A 21,510-nucleotide genomic window follows, 5' to 3' on the forward strand; every position below is an offset into this window, starting at 1 on the left:
AAAAAGCCATCTTGGGTTTTGGGTCTTTGACTGCTCTTTGATCGCTCTTTGACTGTCTTTATGCTGTCAATTGCGGAGGGTACTGTGATCTCCCACCCTAACGCGGATCCTGTGTGGGCCCGCATTGGATGGAGACACAGCCCTCTTGCCCCGGCCTTGGGACGAGGGGTAGGTTGTAGACAAGGAATGTCTCGACCAAGAAGGCCCGGAGCTTAAGAGTGTGACTCCACAGCAAATGGATCCCGGGGAGGATGCAGATGGAGCGGTGTACGCCACCTGTCCTCGCCAACCTGATTTTTTCAGAGGGAGTCTGGCTGCAAGAGGGGTACCGGCCCCCGACAGCCGACCTTGCTACTCCATGTCCTGGTCGGGAAAGCCCGGTAGGCCCTGAGGATCCCACCAGGTATCGGAAGGAGCGGAGCTGCCGCCCGTGACCTTGTTCTGAGAGGAGCTCAGAAGGAGACCCGGCCTATTCGCACGCACACGGACAGGAAAGGATTCGGTCTGTAGTTCAGGAACACTCTGGTGTAGGGTCCCGATTGAACGCTGGACTTACTTGGAGGTTGTCGGACCTCCGTCATTGGTGACCGCAGGACTCCGTGGGGAGCAGGGAGTCGCCTTCCTTCTGCCAACTCTAAAGTGAGTAAAGCCTTGGAAGTTCACCCCTATGGCCTCCGGACTGTTTATTCTGCACCACACCACACGACGCGACCTCTACTATTACCCACCTCCATCCTGTCCCTCTGCCATGAGGCCCTGCTCCGTCTGTGGGGAGTAGTACTAACTATGGCCGCCATAACACCATGCCTCTGCGGACTGCAGCAACGCTGGTGGCCTTCACCAGGTGCCAAAGGTGACGTAGTCGTAAATCAGCCACTCAACCCGGATAAGCCCACACCATCCTTTTAAAATGTGATGGCCCTGAGCACGGGTCGGGTCCGGGCCACGGCTGCACCCCATCTCTCCATCACAGGACCCGACTCCGAGTCCCCCATCTACCAGGGTAAAGAAAAGGGCTTTTTGAGTAGAGGCGTCACAATAGCCTTACAGTATTTTCCTCCTAGCCCACTAGGCAGAGTAGCTCAGCCCTCTATGTTTTCTGATCAGAAAGCCGCTTACATTTAATTACTGTATTTTCCGTCATATAAGACGACTTCTCAACCCCTGAAAATCTTCTCAAAAGTCAGGAGTCGTCTTATACGCCGGGTGTCATCTTATAGGGCGTATACCCTTATAGTCCGAATGTTGGAGGAGGAGGGGGTATATATATATGATGTGTGGGGTGTGGGGGCAGCGATAGCCATGGAGGAGCAGGGCACAGGAGGCAGCCGCTGGGATGACAGGGATGAGGGGTGCCATGCATACCAGGACAGGGATGAGGGGTGCCATGCATACCAGGATAGGGATGAGGGGTGCCACGCATACCAAGACAGGGATGAGGGGTGCCATGCATACCAGGACAGGGATGAGGGGTTCCATGCATACCAGGATAGGGATGAGGTGTGCCATGCATACCAGGATAGGGATGAGGGGTGCCATGCATTCCAGGATGGAGGGGTTCCACGCATACCAGGATGGAGGGATGCCAGGCATACCAGGATGGGGATGGGGGCCACGTATAAAAGGAAGGGGGAGGGCATATATACCAGGATGCGGGATATTGTCAGAATTGGGGGACATTACCCCTATACAAGTGTCAGCAGAAGTCCTCCTCCCCCTTAAAAGTGAACACATTTTTTGCTTACATTTTTTTTCTATTTTCCTCCTCTAAAACCTAGGTGAGTCTTATGGTCCAAAAAATGTGGTATTTACAGTATGGTAATTTATAAGCCCTCCCTGTCTCCAAGACTATCAGAGCGGTAGCACATCCCTCTGGCCCTTGTATCCTATTACTGGTACCTCCTTCTCTGCCTCTCTGATCTCTCTCCTGAGGACTGCACTTACGAGGTGAGGGGGCGCCTCACCGGGAAAGTGTAAGTGAAGCAAGCTGCAGGCGTCCGGGATGCCCGGGGTATGGAAAAAAGAGAAAGCGGTGCTGTGCCCAGAAAAACACGCCTCATTCACTAGTCTGGCCTTCCTTGTATTACCTCCTTCTCTGCCTCTCAGATCTCACTCCTGAGGACTGAAGTGAAGTGGCGCAGGAGCGCATGTGCTGATGGTCTTGGAGACAGGGAGAGCTGGGCAGGCAGGGAGAGCTGACCAATCCAAGCAGGATTTGTATACAACAACCAGCCAATCGCCGGTAAGGTTCATCACTTTAAAATTACCATACTGAAATCAAATCTGATTTTTTTTTAATTTTTACCATATGTGTGTTAGAAGAGGGGTAGTATTAAATGGCGAATATATCCCAAACTCTATATTTTAACTGGAAAAGTTGTGGGTCGTCTTATGTTCACACAGGGCATTTTTGTTTTTATTTTTTTCTGCAGGAAAATCTGCTCTCTTGGCAGAAAAGAAGCAGAGTCAAAAACACAGGTTTTTGTGCAGTTTTTGCTGTGTTTTTCAGGATGCCAAAGTTCAACTTTGCTTCCACCACAGAATCATGCAAGACATATGTGAAACCATATTAACCAGAATTACAAATGTAACAGCGGGGGAGGTGAATTGTTCAGGATTAGTTTACCTAAGACATTAGCAGAGCATTTAGAGTGTAGGACAATTTACTTTCACATTTTGGTCGGCCATTGAGTTGCTCAGGAATTGTTCAATTTCACACCTTGGTCGGCCAATGTCTACTTTGTACTCATCACTAATTTAATTAAACTGTACTAATCCAAACTGCCATCTCAGGTGACCAAGACAATATGGTTTAAAATTGGAAAAATCACAAGAATAAATGGGTTTCTAATACTCCTGTACTTGTTTTTCTCACTAAAAACACAGCAAATCCTGATACCTGTGTTTTTACAGCATTTTTTTCACTACTCATTGCTTTCAATGGGTGAAAAACCCTGAAAGAAGTGACATGCTCCATTCTGCAAAAACGCAGCTCTTTGAGAAAACATTCAGGATAAAAACAGAAAGTGTGCATGAGATTTTTGAATTCTCATAGACGTTGCTGTTACTGTAAAACGCTGCTGAAAATTTGCATGAAAAACGCTCCAAAAATGCCCAGTGTAAACATACCCTAAGGATGAGCCATTTTTGCTCCCCTGAGTATTCTGGTTTTTGTTTCTTTTAAATCTGACTCATGGTTCCTGAATTACGGGCCTTTTTATGTAGTACAAATTGTTATCAATATTGCCAAGGGGGTGGTGCTCACAGGATAATTATGCAAAGCAGTCTAAGGACACCCCCCCCAACGATCCAGTGAGCCACGCCCACTTAATAAAGGCCATAAAAATTAGCACTACATAAAACTTCAGTATGGTTTTTAGTGTACAGCAAGAGAAAAAAGAAAAAAAAAATACAATTCATGCACAATTGATGTTGCCCCATTTGGATTCCAGCTTAGTATCCCAATGCTGAATGGCATATAATGATCAATCTGTTATTGTCCACAGTGTCGTCACTTGAGCTGATTGCACCATCTGTACACACCACCAGGCTGGGATCTGACGCTCGGATTCCTTGTCGGTTCACAGTGGACGAACTTCCTGTAGATCTCAATCATCTCACAATATCTTGGTATTTTCGAGATACGGAAATCCTGAGCTATAGTAGAACTGTGAGGACAACTTCTTCTAGATATTCCCTGAGCACAGAAGAATTACTAATCGGGGTAGCTACTCTGACTATTTCTAATATACAAATACCTGATGGTGGGATGTACAAGTGTTCTGTGATCTACAGCTCGGAGAGGAAGGAGAAGGAGGTCAGGTTGGACATCGGAGGTGAGTCAATTATTTTCATTACCATAAATGAGCAGCCACAACCCCCGGTGCTCACACTAATGTTCAGAGGTTCCTATTACTTTAAGTGTTGACCTAATAACATCCTAAAGTTTTGATCAGTGAGGTCCTGGTGGAGAGAATCTTACAGATAGTTTATAGACAGAAACGATCATCTCAGCACTGTGTCTTCATTTCTGATCAATTCTGTTAGAGACTTTCTCTAGAATCGTCAATTTGCTGTTCTCAGAAAACTTCTGTTTGCTTAAAAGTAATTTCCACAATGGCATTTTTTATTACAGAGCACAGTCTCTGCATGGTTATTGTTAATACACAGTACAAACCCAACATAAAAGTTTTGTTCTTGTACCTACGTGTCTCTTTTCATCTTCTTCTGACGCTCTGTGCATCCAGCTTCACAGAGCTGTTCTTATTTCCTAAAACTACATCTCACAGCAGCACCCTGCTTCTTCTCATTGCTGCAGGTCCCTCTCTCTGCTCTTCAGTGTGCTTTATGAGACAGGTAGATGGATCTCAACATGTGCAGGAGCTTTACATAGAATACCTTAGCTATCCTATAACATGGCTGTCAGTGCAATGAGGATGCTGTGAGAAAGTGTGGATTTTATTATAGATTCATTAGGATCATTAGGTGCAAATGCAGCTGGTGTCAGTGGGATTGTTGGCATACCATGCCTGAGCTGTACTAGAACCCCCCTCAGATGTTTTACTAGACAGGGTTATTAGGTGCAAATGCATCTGATATCAGTGGGATTTTCAGCATAGCTGAGCTGTACTCGAATGCAGCGGTAAGATGTGTTACTAGTCAGGGTCATTAGGTACAAATTGTAACATCCCTTTCGACGTGCTTGCATAGTGCACCACCTCCCACTATGCAAGACCGCAATCTTACCCTTCAGTCCAGTCTGCAAACCTTGCTCCTGTTCATGCTGTGTGCATGCCTCTGGTCTGATTGCTTAGGGCGGCGGCCCGGTTACTTCCTGATTCTTATAGCTGCTGTGGGCACACTCTTAATGCGTCCACAGCCTATTGCTGTGAGTCACTGGATATTTAAACCCACTCCACCCTGAAGGAGGTGCCTGAGCAACACTATCAATCAGTGTGCTCCTTCGCCTCTGAGTTGCCAGGTCCTGTTCTGCATCTTGTCTGTTTCCGCCTCTCTGGGGGCTGTATACCCAGACCTGTTATCTGTGACTTCTAGTCTGTTTCTGCCATTCTGGGGGCTGTATTCCCAGACCTGTTATCTGTGACCTCTAGTCTGTTTCCGCCACTCTGGGGGCTGTATACCCAGACTCGTTCCTGTATCTCATTGCAGTGTCAGTTCCTGTCTGAACACTCTCCTAGCCTGTTTGTCTCTATGTCCGTACCTTCCCTTTTCCTGCAGTGTCTGAACCTGAGCCTAACTCCTACTCGTTGTCTCTGTACTTCTGTTTGTGAGTTTAGAGTCCACTCGCTACTTCATTGTAAGTACCTTGTGTGTATCTGGTTCTGCTTGTCCCTTTTCCCTTCCTCCGTATCTACCTCCTGTGTTCTAACCATCTTCCTGTATTTTCCAGTCTGTTCCATGTGAACAGAGCCCTGTCCTCTCTGCCTGCATCTTCTGCCCTGTACTGCTCTGCTTACTCACCACACCCGTGGTTGGCCTGCTTGCTCACCGCACTAGCAGTTCCGCCCTGCTCTGTCTCGCCCACCGCTCCTGCGGTTTCGTTCTGCTCTGCCTTGTCCACCGCTCCGGCGGTTTCTCTCTGCTCTGCCTTGCCCACCGCTCCGGCGGTTTCGCTCTGCTCTGTCTTGTCCACCGCACCTGCGGTTTCGCTCTGCTCCGCTTGCTCACCGCACCAATGGTTTCGCTCTGCTCTGCCTTGCCCACCGCTCCAGCGGTTCCTTCCTGCTCTGCCTTGTCCACCGCTCCGGCTGTTTCGCTCTGCTCTACCTTATCCACCGCACCTGTAGTTTCACTCTGCTCTACTTGCTCACCGCACCAGCGGTTTCGCTCTGCTCTGCCTTGTCCTCCGCTCCGGCGGTTTTGCTTTACTCTGCTTGTCTACCGCATCTGTGGTTCTGTTCCTGTATCCCAGTCTTTACTGCACCCTATCCAGCCTGCGCTCCAACCTGCTAGTACCTCCCTGTCTGCACGCCAGCCGTGACTGCCAGTACCTCACTGTCTGCATACCAGCCGTGCTTATCAGTGCCCACCTGTCTGCATACCAGTCATGCCTGCCAATACCCACCTGTCTGTATGCCAGCTTAAACTGCCTCTTCCTGCATTCCCCGGTGTGGGTCAACAGCCGTGTCCGGGGTCTGACCTGGAGTTTAACCTGGTCTCTCTGCTCGCTTCCTCCCTGGTGCATGGAGTCGACTGAGCCGCCATGCGACCTTGGTCGGATTGGGTTGATACTTAGTTACACCGCTCCAGGCACTCCCCGGTTCATGGTACAGTGGGATCACTAATCATGCACACGCCAGCCAGTCCGGGCGTGTGCATAACACAAATGCAGCTGATGTCAGTGGGATCTCTGGCATAACATAGCTGAACTGTGCTAAAACTTCACCATCAGATGTTTTATTACACATGGTCATTAGATGCAAATTCAGCTGGTATCAGTGGGATTTTCAGCATAACTGAACTGTACTTGAATGCAGCGGTCAGATGTGTTTCTAGACAGGGTCATTAAGTGCAAATGAAGCTGGTGTCAGTGGCATCTTTGGCATAGCATAGCTGAGCTGTGCTAGAACCCCATCATCAGATGTTTTGGTACACAGGGTCATTAAGTGCAAATGCAACTGGTATCAGTGGGATCTTCAGCATAGCTGAGCTGTACTCGAACCCAGTGGTCAGATGTGTTACTAGTCAGGGTCATTAGGTACCAATGCAGCTGGTGTCAGTGGTATCTCTGGCATAGCATAGCTGAACTGTGCTAGAACACCACCATCAGATGTTGTATCAGTGAGATCTTTAGCATAGCATAGCTGAGCTGTCAGATGTTTTACTAGACAGGGTCATTAGGTGCATCTGCGCATGCTCGACTAGCAGCTTTAGAACTACTGGAGGTCTGGTCTAGTAGCAATATTGTAAGAGAGTCCTTGGGGACATCATTGGGGAGGTTGAAGGGCGTTGAAAGCAGAATAACTGTGCAGATTTAAAAATAGGTTGTATTCACATTGTATGTACAGAAAACTGAGATCACATTATGATTTTTGCAATAACCGTTTAAATCAGCACCGAAGCCAATGATATCACAAAACTTTGCCTGTCTTCTTTTTCATTGTTGTCTTCCACTATTTTCATAAATCTTAGCCCTTAAACAGTTATTCCGACTATAAACATTTACGCTACATCCCCCCATAAACCATGATGGAGACTAATCACAAAGATTCCAGCCCTCTCCTCCCTATTGTGCCAAGATTCCAAACGTTTTTATCCTCAGGGTACACAAGAAATCATATAGCTTGAGATCTACCTGTAGATTTATTTTTTGCCTTTTTTGTCAGTGGTGTTTTACACGTAAGCTTTTAGCTCCTCCGCAGGTGACAGTCACAGATAAGATGGCTGTAGTGAATGCAGAGAGTGTCCTGGTCTGCTCCATCACTGGATTCTACCCGGAGAACTTTGATGTTAAATGGTTCAAAGATGGGGAAAAACTGAATAATATTTCTACTGAGGATCCACGGAGAAACTCCGACAGAACCTACAGTGTGAACAGCGCTGTGACCATCACACCCACTGAGGAGGACAAAGAGCGGATCATCTCATGTAGAGTCCAGCATGATTTCCTACAGGTTCCTCTCCAGAAAGACTTCCGCATGGTGTTTGAAGGTAAACTTATTTCTAATATCTCGTATACTTCTACCACACCCGTTATCTCACCTATTACATTATTAGGACCGTTTTTTCCCTGAACTGCTGTTTGTGGATTTGTGGATTTTTAGGATAAACTTATACAGGCTGCTTCAGACGTCCATGATCATGGGTTTGATCTCGTATCACGACGAACGGACTGACCGTGCGTCTCCCGACCCCAATCCCGACAGCTTCATATATTTCACTGAGGCTGTCATGCTTGAGGTCGTAAGACACACGGCCAGTCCACGTATTGTGACCCGAGATTGAACCAATGATCATGGACATCTAAGAGAGCCCTACCTCAGATATTGCATCAAAGATGGCTATTGTGGAAGAAGGTTATTTTGCCTTTATTTAATTATTCCCTAGCAATGCTGTTTGGCTCTGACTACTTTATTCAATAGTACTGCTCCCTGGTTTTAAACATTTTCTCCACTGGTACTGCTATCTCTCTATGACCTCCTTCTGCACTGGTACTGCTATATGTACCTGACCTCCTTCTGCACTGGTACTGCTTTATGTACCTAACTTCCTTCTGCACTGGTACTGCTATATGTACCTGACCTCCTTCTGCACTGGTACTGCTATATGTACCTGACCTCCTTCTGCACTAGTGCTGCTATATGTACCTGACCTCCTTCTGCACTGGTACTGCTTTATGTACCTAACTTCCTTCTGCACTGGTACTGCTATATGTACCTGACCTCCTTCTGCACTGGTACTGCTATATGTACCTGACATCCTTCCGCATTGGTGCTGCTATATGTACCTGACCTCCTTCTGCACTGGTACTGCTATATGTACCTGACCTCATTCTGCATTGGTACTGCTATATGTACCTGACCTCATTCTGCATTGGTACTGCTATATGTACCTGACCTCCTTCTGCATTGGTACTGCAATATGTGCCTGACCTCATTCTGCATTGGTACTGCTTTATGTACCTGACTTCCTTCTGCAGTGGTACTGCTATATGTACCTGACCTCATTCTGCATTGGTACTGCTATATGTACCTGACCTCCTTCTGCATTGGTACTGCAATATGTACCTGACATCATTCTGCATTGGTACTGCTATCTGTACCTGACCTCATTCTGCATTGGTACTGCTATATGTTCCTGACCTCCTTCTGCATTGGTACTGCAATATGTACCTGACCTCATTCTGCATTGGTTCTGCTTTATGTACCTGACCTCCTTCTGCATTGGTATTGTAATATGTACCTGACCTCATTCTGCATTGGTACTGCTATATGTACCTGACTTCCTTCTGCAGTGGTACTGCTATATGTACCTGACCTCCTTCTGCAGTGGTACTGCTATAAGTACCTGACCTCCTACTGCAGTGGTACTGCTATATGTACCTGACCTCCTTCTGCAGTGGTGCTGCTATATGTACCTGACCTCCTTCTGCAGTGGTACTGCTATATGTACCTGACCTCCTTCTGCATTGGTACTGCAATATGTACCTGACCTCATTCTGCATTGGTACTGCTATATGTACCTGACTTCCTTCTGCAGTGGTACTGCTATATGTACCTGACCTCCTTCTGCATTGGCACTGCTATATGTACCTGACCTCCTTCTGCAGTGGTACTACTATATGTACCTGACCTCCTTCTGCATCGGTACTGCAGTATGTACCTGACCTCATTCTGCATTGGCACTGCTATATGTACCTGACCTCCTTCTGCACTGGTGCTGCTATATGTACCTGACCTCCTTCTGCACTGGTACTGCTTTATGTACCTAACTTCCTTTTGCACTGGTACTGCTATATGTACCTGACCTCCTTCTGCACTGGTACTGCTATATGTACCTGACCTACTTCTGCACTGGTACTGCTATATGTACCTGACCTCCTTCTGCATTGGTACTGCTATATGTACCTGACCTCCTTCTGCACTGGTACTGTTATATGTACCTGACCTCCTTCTGCAATGGTACTGCTATATGTACCTGACCTCCTTCTGCAGTTTTACTGCTTTATGAACCTGACCTCCTTCTGCAGTGGTACTGCTATATGTACCTGACCTCATTCTGCAGTGGTATTGCTTTATGTACCTGACCTCATTCTGCAGTGGTACTGCTATATGTACCTGACCTCCTTCTGCATTAGTACTGCAATATGTACCTGACCTCATTCTGCATTGGTACTGCTTTATGTACCTGACTTCCTTCTGCAGTGGTACTGCTATATGTACCTGACCTCCTTCTGCATTGGCAAGCACTGCTATATGTACCTGACCCCCTTGTGCAGTGGTACTGCTATATGTACCTGACCTCCTTCTGCAGTGGTGCTGCTATATGTACCTGACCTCCTTCTGCAGTGGTACTGGTATATGTACCTGACCTCCTTCTGCATTGCTACTGCTATATGTACCTGACCTCCTTCTGCAGTGGTACTGCTTTATGTACCTGACTTCCTTCTGCAGTGGTACTATTATATGTACATGACCTCAATCTGCATTGGTACTGCTACATGTACCTGACCTCCTTCTGCACTGGAACTGCTATATGTACCTGACCTCCTTCCACATTGGTGCTGCTATATGTACCTGACCTCCTTCTGCACTGGAACTGCTATATGTACCTGACCTCCTTCCACATTGGTGCTGCTATATGTACCTGACCTCCTTCCGCATTGGTGCTGCTATATGTACCTGACCTCCTTCTGCACTGGTACTGCTTTATGTACCTAACTTCCTTCTGCACTGGTACTGCTATATGTACCTGACCTCCTTCTGCACTGGTACTGATATATGTACCTGACCTCCTTCTGCACTGGTACTGCTATATGTACCTGACCTCCTTCTGCATTGGTACTGCTATATGTACCTGACCTCCTTCTGCACTGGTACTGTTATATGTACCTGACCTCCTTCTGCAATGGTACTGCTAAATGTACCTGACCTCCTTCTGCAGTTTTACTGCTTTATGAACCTGACCTCCTTCTGCAGTGGTACTGCTATATGTACCTGACCTCATTCTGCAGTGGTATTGCTATATGTACCTGACCTCATTCTGCAGTGGTACTGCTATATGTACCTGACCTCCTTCTGCATTAGTACTGCAATATGTACCTGACCTCATTCTGCATTGGTACTGCTTTATGTACCTGACTTCCTTCTGCAGTGGTACTGCTATATGTACCTGACCTCCTTCTGCATTGGCAGGCACTGCTATATGTATCTGACCCCCTTGTGCAGTGGTACTGCTATATGTACCTGACCTCCTTCTGCAGTGGTGCTGCTATATGTACCTGACCTCCTTCTGCAGTGGTACTGCTATATGTACCTGACCTCCTTCTGCATTGCTACTGCTATATGTACCTGACCTCCTTCTGCAGTGGTACTGCTTTATGTACCTGACTTCTTTCTGCAGTGAAACTATTATATGTACATGACCTCAATCTGCATTGGTACTGCTACATGTACCTGACCTCCTTCTGCACTGGAACTGCTATATGTACCTGACCTCCTTCCATATTGGTGCTGCTATATGTACCTGACCTCCTTTCGCATTGATGCTGCTATATGTACCTGACCTCCTTCCGCATTGGTGCTGCTATATGAACATGACCTCCTTCTGCACTGGTACTGCTATATGTACCTGCCCTCCTTCTGCAGTGGTACTGCTATATGTACCTGACCTCATTCTGCACTGGTGCTGCTATATGTACCTGACCTCCTTCTGCACTAGTGCTGCTATATGTACCTGACCTCCTTCTGCACTGGTACTGCTTTATGTACCTAACTTCCTTCTGCACTGGTACTGCTATATGTACCTGACCTCCTTCTGCACTGGTACTGCTATATGTACCTGACCTCCTTCCGAATTGGTGCTGCTATATGTACCTGACATCCTTCCGCATTGGTGCTGCTATATGTACCTGACCTCCTTCTGCACTGGTACTGCTATATGTACCTGACCTCATTCTGCATTGGTACTGCTATATGTACCTGACCTCCTTCTGCATTGGTACTGCAATATGAGCCTGACCTCATTCTGCATTGGTACTGCTTTATGTACCTGACCTCATTCTGCATTGGTACTGCTATATGTACCTGACCTCCTTCTGCATTGGTACTGCAATATGTACCTGACATCATTCTGCATTGGTACTGCTATCTGTACCTGACCTCATTCTGCATTGGTACTGCTATATGTTCCTGACCTCCTTCTGCATTGGTACTGCAATATGTACCTGACCTCATTCTGCATTGGTTCTGCTTTATGTACCTGACCTCCTTCTGCATTGGTATTGTAATATGTACCTGACCTCATTCTGCACTGGTACTGCTATATGTACCTGACTTCCTTCTGCAGTGGTACTGCTATATGTACCTGACCTCCTTCTGCAGTGGTACTGCTATATGTACCTGACCTGCTACTGCAGTGGTACTGCTATATGTACCTGACCTCCTTCTGCAGTGGTGCTGCTATATGTACCTGACCTCCTTCTGCAGTGGTACTGCTATATGTACCTGACCTCCTTCTGCATTGGTACTGCAATATGTACCTGACCTCATTCTGCATTGGTACTGCTATATGTACCTGACTTCCTTCTGCAGTGGTACTGCTATATGTACCTGACCTCCTTCTGCATTGGCACTGCTATATGTACCTGACCTCCTTCTGCAGTGGTACTGCTATATGTACCTCACCTCCTTCTGCAGTGGTGCTGCTATATGAACCTGACCTCCTTCTGCAGTGGTACTGCTATATGTACCTGACCTCCTTCTGCATTGGTACTGCTATATGTACCTGACCTCCTTCTGCACTGATACTGCTATATGTACCTGACCTCCTTCTGCACTTATGCTGCTATATGTACCTGACGTCCTTCTGCACTGCTACTGCTATATGTACCTGACCTCCTACTGCAGTGGTGCTGCTATATGTACTTGACGTCCTTCTGCAGTGGTACTGCTATATGTACCTGACCTCCTTCTGCATTGGTACTGCAATATGTAGCTGACCTCATTCTGCATTGGTACTGCTATATGTACCTGACTTACTTTTGCAGTGGTACTGCTATATGTACCTGACCTCCTTCTGCATTGGCACTGCTATATGTACCTGACCTCCTTCTGCAGTGGTACTGCTATATGTACCTGACCTCATTCTGCAGTGGTACTGCTATATGTACCTGACCTCCTTCTGCATTGGCAGGCACTGCTATATGTCCCTGACCCCCTTGTACCGTGGTACTGCTATATGTACCTGACCTCCTTCTGCATTGCTACTGCTATATGTACCTGACCTCCTTCTGCATTGCTACTGCTATATGTACCTGACCTCCTTCTGCAGTGGTACTGCTTTATGCACCTGACTTCCTTCTGCAGTGGTACTATTATATGTACCTGACCTCATTCTGCATTGGTACTGCTACATGTACCTGACCTCCTTCTGCACTGGAACTGCTATATGTACCTGACCTCCTTCCACATTGGTGCTGCTATATGTACCTGACCTCATTCCGAATTGGTGCTGCTATATGTACCTGACCTCATTCCGCATTGGTGCTGCTATATGTACCTGAACTCCTTCTGCACTGGTACTGCTATATGTACCTGACCTCCTTCTGCAGTGGTACTGCTATATGTACCTGACCTCATTCTACATTGGTACTGCTATATGTACCTGACCTCATTCTGCATTGGTACTGCAATATGTGCCTGACCTCATTCTGCATTGGTACTGCTTTATGTACCTGACTTCCTTCTGCAGTGGTACTGCTATATGTACCTGACCTCATTCTGCATTGGTACTGCTATATGTACCTGACCTCCTTCTGCATTGATACTGCTATATGTACCTGACCTCCTTCTGCACTTATGCTGCTATATGTACCTGAGGTCCTTCTGCACTGGTACTGCTATATGTACCTGACCTCCTACTGCAGTGGTGCTGCTATATGTACCTGACCTCCTTCTGCAGTGGTACTGCTATATGTACCTGACCTCCTTCTGCATTGGTGCTGCAATATGTACCTGACCTCCTTCTGCATTGGCACTGCTATATGTACCTGACCTTCTTCTGCAGTGGTACTGCTATATGTACCTGACCTCATTCTGCAGTGGTACTGCTATATGTACCTGACCTCCTTCTGCATTGGCAGGCACTGCTATATGCACCTGACCCCCTTGTGCAGTGGTACTGCTATATGTACCTGACCTCCTTCTGCAGTGGTGCTGCTATATGTACCTGACCTCCTTCTGCAGTGGTACTGCTATATGTACCTGACCTCCTTCTGCATTGCTACTGCTATATGTACCTGACCTCCTTCTGCAGTGGTACTGCTTTATGTACCTGACTTCCTTCTGCAGTGGTACTATTATATGTACCTGACCTCATTCTGCATTGGTACTGCTCCATGTACCTGACCTCCTTCTGCACTGGAACTGCTATATGTACCTGACCTCCTTCCACATTGGTGCTGCTATATGTACCTGACCTCCTTCCGAATTGGTGCTGCTATATGTACCTGACCTCATTCCGCATTGGTGCTGCTATATGTACCTGAACTCCTTCTGCACTGGTACTGCTTTATGTACCTGACTTCCTTCTGCAGTGGTACTGCTATATGTGCCTGATCTCATTCTGCATTGGTACTGCTATATGTACCTGACCTCCTTCTGCATTGGTACTGCAATATGTACCTGACCTCATTCTGCATTGGTACTGCTACATGTACATGACCTCCTTCTCCACTGGTACTACTATATGTACCTGACTTCCTTCTGCAGTGGTACTGCTATATGTACCTGACCTCCTTCTGCAGTGGTACTGCTATATGTACCTGACCTCCTTCTGCATTGGCACTGCTATATGTACCTGACCTCCTTCTGCAGTGGTACTGATATCTGTACCAGACCTCATTCTGCATTGGTACTGCTATATGTACCTGACCTCCTTCTGCATTGGTACTGCAATATGTACCTGACCTCATTCTGCATTGGTACTGCTATATGTACCTGACCTCCTTCTGCATTGGTACTGCAATATGTACCTGACCTCATTCTGCATTGGTACTGCTCTATGTACCTGACCTCCTTCTGCGTTGGTACTGCAATATGTACCTGACCTCATTCTGCATTGGTACTGCTATATGTACCTGACCTCCTTCTGCATTGGTACTGCAATATATACCTGACCTCATTCTGCATTGGTACTGCTATATGTACCTGACTTCCTTCTGCAGTGGTACTGATATATGTACCTGACCTCCTTCTGCATTGGCACTGCTATATGTACCTGACCTCCTTCTGCAGAGGTACTGATATATGTACCTGACCTCCTTCTGCAGTGGTGCTGCTATATGAACCTGACCTCGTTCTGCAGTGGTACTGCTATATGTACCTGACCTCCTTCTGCATTGGTACTGCTATATGTACCTGACCTCCTTCTGCACTGGTACTGCTATATGTACCTGACCTCCTTCTGCACTGGTACTGCTATATGTACCTGACCTCCTTCTGCACTTGTGCTGCTATATGTACCTGACCTCCTTCTGCACTGGGACTGCTATTTGTACCTGACCTCCTTCTGCCCTGGTACTGCTATATGTACATGACCTCCTTCTGCAGTGATACTGCTTTATGAACCTGACCTCCTTCTGCATTGGTACTGCAATATGTACCTGACCTCATTCTGCGTTGGTACTGCTTTATGTACCTGACTTCCTTCTGCAGTGGTACTGCTATATGTACCTGACTTCCTTCTGCATTGGCAGGCACTGCTATATGTACCTGACACCCTTCTGCAGTGGTGCTGCTATATGTACCTGACCTCCTTCTTCAGCGGTGCTGCTATATGTACCTGACCTCATTCTGCATTGGTACTGCTATATGTTCCTGACCTCCTTCTGCATTGGTACTGCAATATGTATCTGACCTCATTCTGCAGTGGTTCTGCTTTATGTAACTGACCTCCTTCTGCATTGGTATTGTAATATGTACCTGACATCAATCTGCATTGGTACTGCTATATGTACCTGACTTCCTTCTGCAGTGGTACTGCTATATATACCTGACCTCCTTCTGCAGTGGTACTGCTATATGTACCTGACCTCCTACTGCAGTGGTACTGCTATATGTACCTGACCTCCTTCTGCAGTGCTGCTGCTATATGTACCTGATCTCCTTCTGCAGTGGTACTGCTATATGTACCTGACCTCCTTCTGCATTGGTACTGCAATATGTACCTGACCTCATTCTGCATTGGTACTGCTATATGTACCTGACTTCCTTTTGCAGTGTTTCTGCTATATGTACCTGACCTCCTTCTGCATTGGCACTGCTATATGTACCTGACCTCCTTCTGCAGTGGTACTGCTATATGTACCTGACCTCCTTCTGCAGTGGTGTTGCTATATGAACCTGACCTCCTTATGCAGTGGTACTGCTATATGTACCTGACCTCCTTCTGCATTGGTACTGCTATATGTACCTGACTTCCTTCTGCAGTGGTACTGCTATATGTACCTGACCTCCTTCTGCATTGGCACTGCTATATGTACCTGACCTCCTTCTGCAGTGGTACTGCTATATGTACCTGACCTCCTTCTGCAGTCGTGCTGCTATATGAACCTGACCTCCTTCTGCAGTGGTACTGCTAAATGTACCTGATCTCCTTCTGCAGTGGTGCTGCTATATGAACCTGACCTCCTTCTGCAGTGGTGCTGCTATATATACCTGACCTCCTACTGCATTGGTACTGCTATATGTACCTGACTTCCTTCAGCACTGGTACTGCTATATGTACCTGACCTCCTTCTGCACTGGTACTGCTATATGTACCTGACCTCCTTCTTGACTTGTGCTGCTATATGTACCTGACCTTCTTCTGCACTGGTACTGCTATATGTACATGACCTCCTTCTGCCCTGGTACTGCTATATGCACCTGATCTCCTTCTGCAGTGGTACTGCTAAATGTATCTGACCTCCTTCTGCAGTGGTACTGCTTTAGGAACCTGACCTCCTTCTGCAGTGGTACTGCTATATGTACCTGCCCTCATTCTGCAGTGGTATTGCTATATGTACCTGACCTCATTCTGCATTGGTACTGCTATATGTACCTGACCTCCTTCTGCATTGATATTGCATTATGTAACTGACCCCCTTCTGCAGTGGTACTGCTTTATGAACCTGACCTCCTTCTGCAGTGGTACTGCTATATGTACCTGACCTCATTCTGCAGTGGTATTGCTGTATGTACCTGACCTCATTCTGCAGTGGTACAGCTATATGTACCTGACCTCCTTCTGCATTGATACTGCATTATGTACTTGACATCCTTCTGCAGTGGTACTGCTATATGTACCTGACCTCCTTCTGCATTGGCACTGCTATATGTACCTGACCTCCTTCTGCAGTGCTACTGCTCTATGTACCTGACCTCCTTCTGCAGTTGTGCTGCTATATGTACCTGACCTCCTTCTGCGGTGGTACTGTTATATGTACCTGACCTCCTTCTGCATTGCTACTGCTATATGTACCTGACCTCCTTCTGTACTGGTACTGCTATATGTACCTGACCTCCTTCTGCACTGGTACTGCTATATGTACCTTACCTCCTTCTGCACTGGTACTTCTATATGTACCTGACCTCCTTCTGCACTGATTCTGCTATATGTACCTGACGTCCTTCTGCACTGGTACTGCTTTATGAACCTGACCTCCTTCTGCAGTGGTACTGCCATATGTACCTGACCTCATTCTGCAGTGGTATTGCTATATGTACCTGACCTCATTCTGCAGTGGTACTGCTATATGTTCCTGACCTCCTTCTGTACTGGTACTGCTATATGTACCTGACCTCCTTCTGCATTGTTACTGCTATATGTACCTGACTTCCTTCTGCAGTGGTACTGCTGTATGTACCTGACCTCATTCTGCATTGGTACTGCTATATGTACCTGACCTCCTTCTGCATTGGTGCTGCAATATGTACCTGACCTCCTTCTGCATTGGTACTGCTATATGTACCTGACCTCCTTCTGCACTGGTACTGCTATATGTACCTGACCTCCTTCTGCACTGGTACTGCTATATGTACCTGACCTCCTTCTGCACTTGTGCTGCTATATGTACCTGACCTCCTTCTGCACTGGTACTGCTATTTGTACCTGACCTCCTTCTGCCCTGGTACTGCTATATGTACATGACCTCCTTCTGCAGTGATACTGCTTTATGAACCTGACCTCCTTCTGCATTGGTACTGAAATATGTACCTGACCTCATTCTGCGTTGTTACTCCTTTATGTACCTGACTTCCTTCTGCAGTGGTACTGCTATATGTACCTGACCTCCTTCTGCATTGATATTGCATTATGTAACTGACCCCCTTCTGCAGTGGTACTGCTTTATGAACCTGACCTCCTTCTGCAGTGGTACTGCTATATGTACCTGACCTCATGCTGCAGTGGTATTGCTATATGTACCTGACCTCATTCTGCAGTGGTACTGTTATATGTACCTGACCTCCTTCTGCATTGCTACTGCTATATGTACCTGACCTCCTTCTGCACTGGTACTGCTATATGTACCTGACCTCCTTCTGCACTGGTACTGGTATATGTACCTGACCTCCTTCTGCACTGGTACTGCTATATGTACCTTACCTCCTTCTGCACTGGTACTTCTATATGTACCTGACCTCCTTCTGCACTGATACTGCTATATGTACCTGACATCCTTCTGCACTGGTACTGCTTTATGAACCTGACCTCCTTCTGCACTGGTACTGCTTTATGAACCTGACCTCATTCTGCAGTGGTATTGCTATATGTACCTGACCTCATTCTGCAGTGGTACTGCTATATGTTCCTGACCTCCTTCTGCACTGGTACTGCTATATGTACCTGACCTCCTTCTGCATTGTTACTGCTATATGTACCTGACTTCCTTCTGCAGTGGTACTGCTGTATGTACCTGACCTCATTCTGCATTGGTACTGCTATATGTACCTGACCTCCTTCTGCATTGGTGCTGCAATATGTACCTGACCTCCTTCTGCATTGGTACTGCTACATGTACCTGACCTCCTTCTGCTCTGGTACTGCTATATGTACCTGACCTCCTGCTGCACTGGTACTGCTATAGGTACCTCACCTCCTTCTGCATTGGTACTGCTATATGTACCTGAACTCCTTCTACAGTGGTACTGCTATATGTACCTGACCTCATTCTGCATTGGTACTGCTATATGTATTTGACCTCCTTCTGCACTGGTGCTGCTATATGTACCTGACCTCCTTCTGCAGTGGTACTGCTATATGTACCAGACCTCCTTCTGCACTGGTGCTGCTATATGTACCTGACCTCCTTCTGCAGTGGTGCTGCTATATGTACCTGACCTCCTTCTGCACTGGTACTGCTATATGTACCTGACCTCCTTCTGCACTGGAACTGCTATATGTACCTGACCTCCTTCCGCACTGGTGCTGCTATATGTACCTGACCTCCTTCTGCACTGGTACTGCTATATGTACCTGACCTCCTTCTGCGTTGGTACTGCTATATGTACCTGTCCTCCTTCTGCAGTGGTACTGCTATATGTAACTGACCTCATTCTGCGTTGGTGCTGCTATATGTACCTGACCTCCTTGTGTATTTGTACTGCAATATGTACCTGACCTCATTCTGCATTGGTACTGCTATATGTACCTGACTTCCTTCTGCATTGGTACTGCTATATGTACCTGACCTCATTCTGCATTGGTACTGCTATATGTACCTGACCTCCTTCTGCACTGGTGCTGCTATATGTACCTGACCTCATTCTGCAGTGGTGCTGCTATATGTACCTGACCTCCTTCTGGACTGGTGCTGCTATATGTACCTGACCTTCTTCTGCACATACTGCTATATGTACCTGACCTCCTTCTGCACTGGTACTGCTATATGTACCTGACCTCCTTCTGCACTGATACTGCTATATGTACCTGACCTCCTTCTGCAGTGGTACTGCTATATGTACCTGACCTTCTTCTGCACTGGTGCTGCTATATGTACCTGACCTCCTTCTGCAGTGGTGCTGCTATATGTACCTGACCTCCTTCTGCACTGGTGCTGCTATATGTACCTGACCTCCTTCTGCAGTGGTACTGCTATATGTACCTGACCTCCTTCTGCAGTGGTGCTGCTATATGTACCTGACCTCCTTATGCACTGGTGCTGCTATATGTACCTGACCTCCTTCTGCAGTGGTACTGCTATATGTACCTGACCTCCTTCTGCACTGGTGCTGTTATATGTACCTGACCTCCTTCTGCAGTGGTGCTGCTATATGCACCTGACCTCCTTCTGCACTTGTGCTGCTATATGTACCTGACCTCCTTCTGCACTGGTACTGCTATATGTACCTGACCTCCTTCTGCACTGGTACTGCTATATGTACCTGACCTCCTTCTGCACTGGTACTTCTATATATACCTGACCTCCTTCTGCACTGGTACTTCTATATGTACCTGACCTCCTTCTGCACTTGTGCTGCTATATGCACCTGACCTCCTTCTGCACTTGTGCTGCTATATGTACATGACCTCCTTCTGCACTGGTACTGCTATATGTACCTGATCTCATTCAGCATTGGTACTGCTATATGTACCTGACCTCCTTCTGCACTGGTACTTCTATATATACCTGACCTCCTTCTGCACTGGTACTGCTATATGTACCTGACCTCCTTCTGCACTTGTGCTGCTATATGCACCTGACCTCCTTCTGCACTTGTGCTGCTATATGTACATGACCTCCTTCTGCGCTGGTACTTCTATATATACCTGACCTCCTTCTTCTCTGGTACTGCTATATGTACCTGACCTCCTTCTGCACTGGTACTTCTATATATACCTGACCTCCTTCTTCTCTGGTACTGCTATATGTACCTGACCTCCTTCTGCACTGGTACTTCTATATATACCTGACCTCCTTCTTCTCTGGTACTGCTATATGTACCTGACCTCCTTCTGCACTGGTACTTCTATATATACCTGACCTCCTTCTTCTCTGGTACTGCTATATGTACCTGACCTCCTTCTGCACTGGTGCTGCTATATGTACCTGATCTCATTCAGCATTGGTACTGCTATATGTACCTGACCTCCTTACATTATATGTACTTTTTACCTTTTGTGTCTCCCCCATTTCCTCATACACTGTAAGCTTGCGAGCAGGACCCTCACTACTTTCGATATGAGATATGCTTATTCTGTATTGTCTATATATGTCCCCCCTAAAATTTGTAAAGTGCTGCGGAATATGTTGGCACTATAAAAATAAAAACTATTATTATTATTATTATGTACCTGACCTCCTTCTGCAGTGGTACTCCTATATGTACCTGACCTTCTTCTGCATTGGTACTGCTATATGTACTTGACCTCCTTCTGCAGTACTGCTATATGTACCTGACCTCCTTCTGCAGTGGTACTGCTATATGTGATGCGCCCAGGGAATGTGGACGTACTCGGCGCCCGGGCCTTGTTGCCTGGCCTTGGGGGATGTCGCGGTAGTCGGCTCCTGGGCTCTTACCCTGGGGTCACTCTTAAAAAGGGATAATGAAAGTTTGTGATGCCAACTGTGGTGTCTGGTGAGAGTCACCAGCGCTGCGCAGTCCTCTGAGGCCGGTGTTTGGGGCAGCTCAGTTGGTGTTACTTTCCACAGGTGGGGTAGGCCTCAGGGCAGCGTAGGGGTAAGGTTGCAGGACAGAGGGGACCCAGCCGGGTCAGAGTAAGAATAGGCACGCACACGACAGTTCACTTCAGTACCTTTTACTTGTGGTGTTTAAGGCACGATCCAGG

At 46.9% G+C, this 21,510-nt stretch overlaps 1 protein-coding gene across 1 annotated transcript in view; it reads left to right on the top strand.

The window, feature by feature from the left end:
* LOC141162495 (natural cytotoxicity triggering receptor 3 ligand 1-like) overlaps positions 1-21,510 on the top strand; it is a 34,332-nt gene that overhangs the window by 7,592 nt on the left and 5,230 nt on the right. The window contains exons 2-3 of the mRNA XM_073648664.1: positions 3,507-3,836; positions 7,372-7,671. Coding sequence (XP_073504765.1) covers positions 3,507-3,836; positions 7,372-7,671 — 630 coding nt within the window. The remainder of the gene's footprint in view (positions 1-3,506; positions 3,837-7,371; positions 7,672-21,510) is intronic.

Source organism: Phyllobates terribilis, unplaced genomic scaffold (assembly GCF_046119375.1).
Source record: "Phyllobates terribilis strain yellow unplaced genomic scaffold, ASM4611937v1 Scaffold_9__5_contigs__length_417890890, whole genome shotgun sequence".
Taxonomy (NCBI): Eukaryota; Metazoa; Chordata; class Amphibia; order Anura; family Dendrobatidae; genus Phyllobates; species Phyllobates terribilis.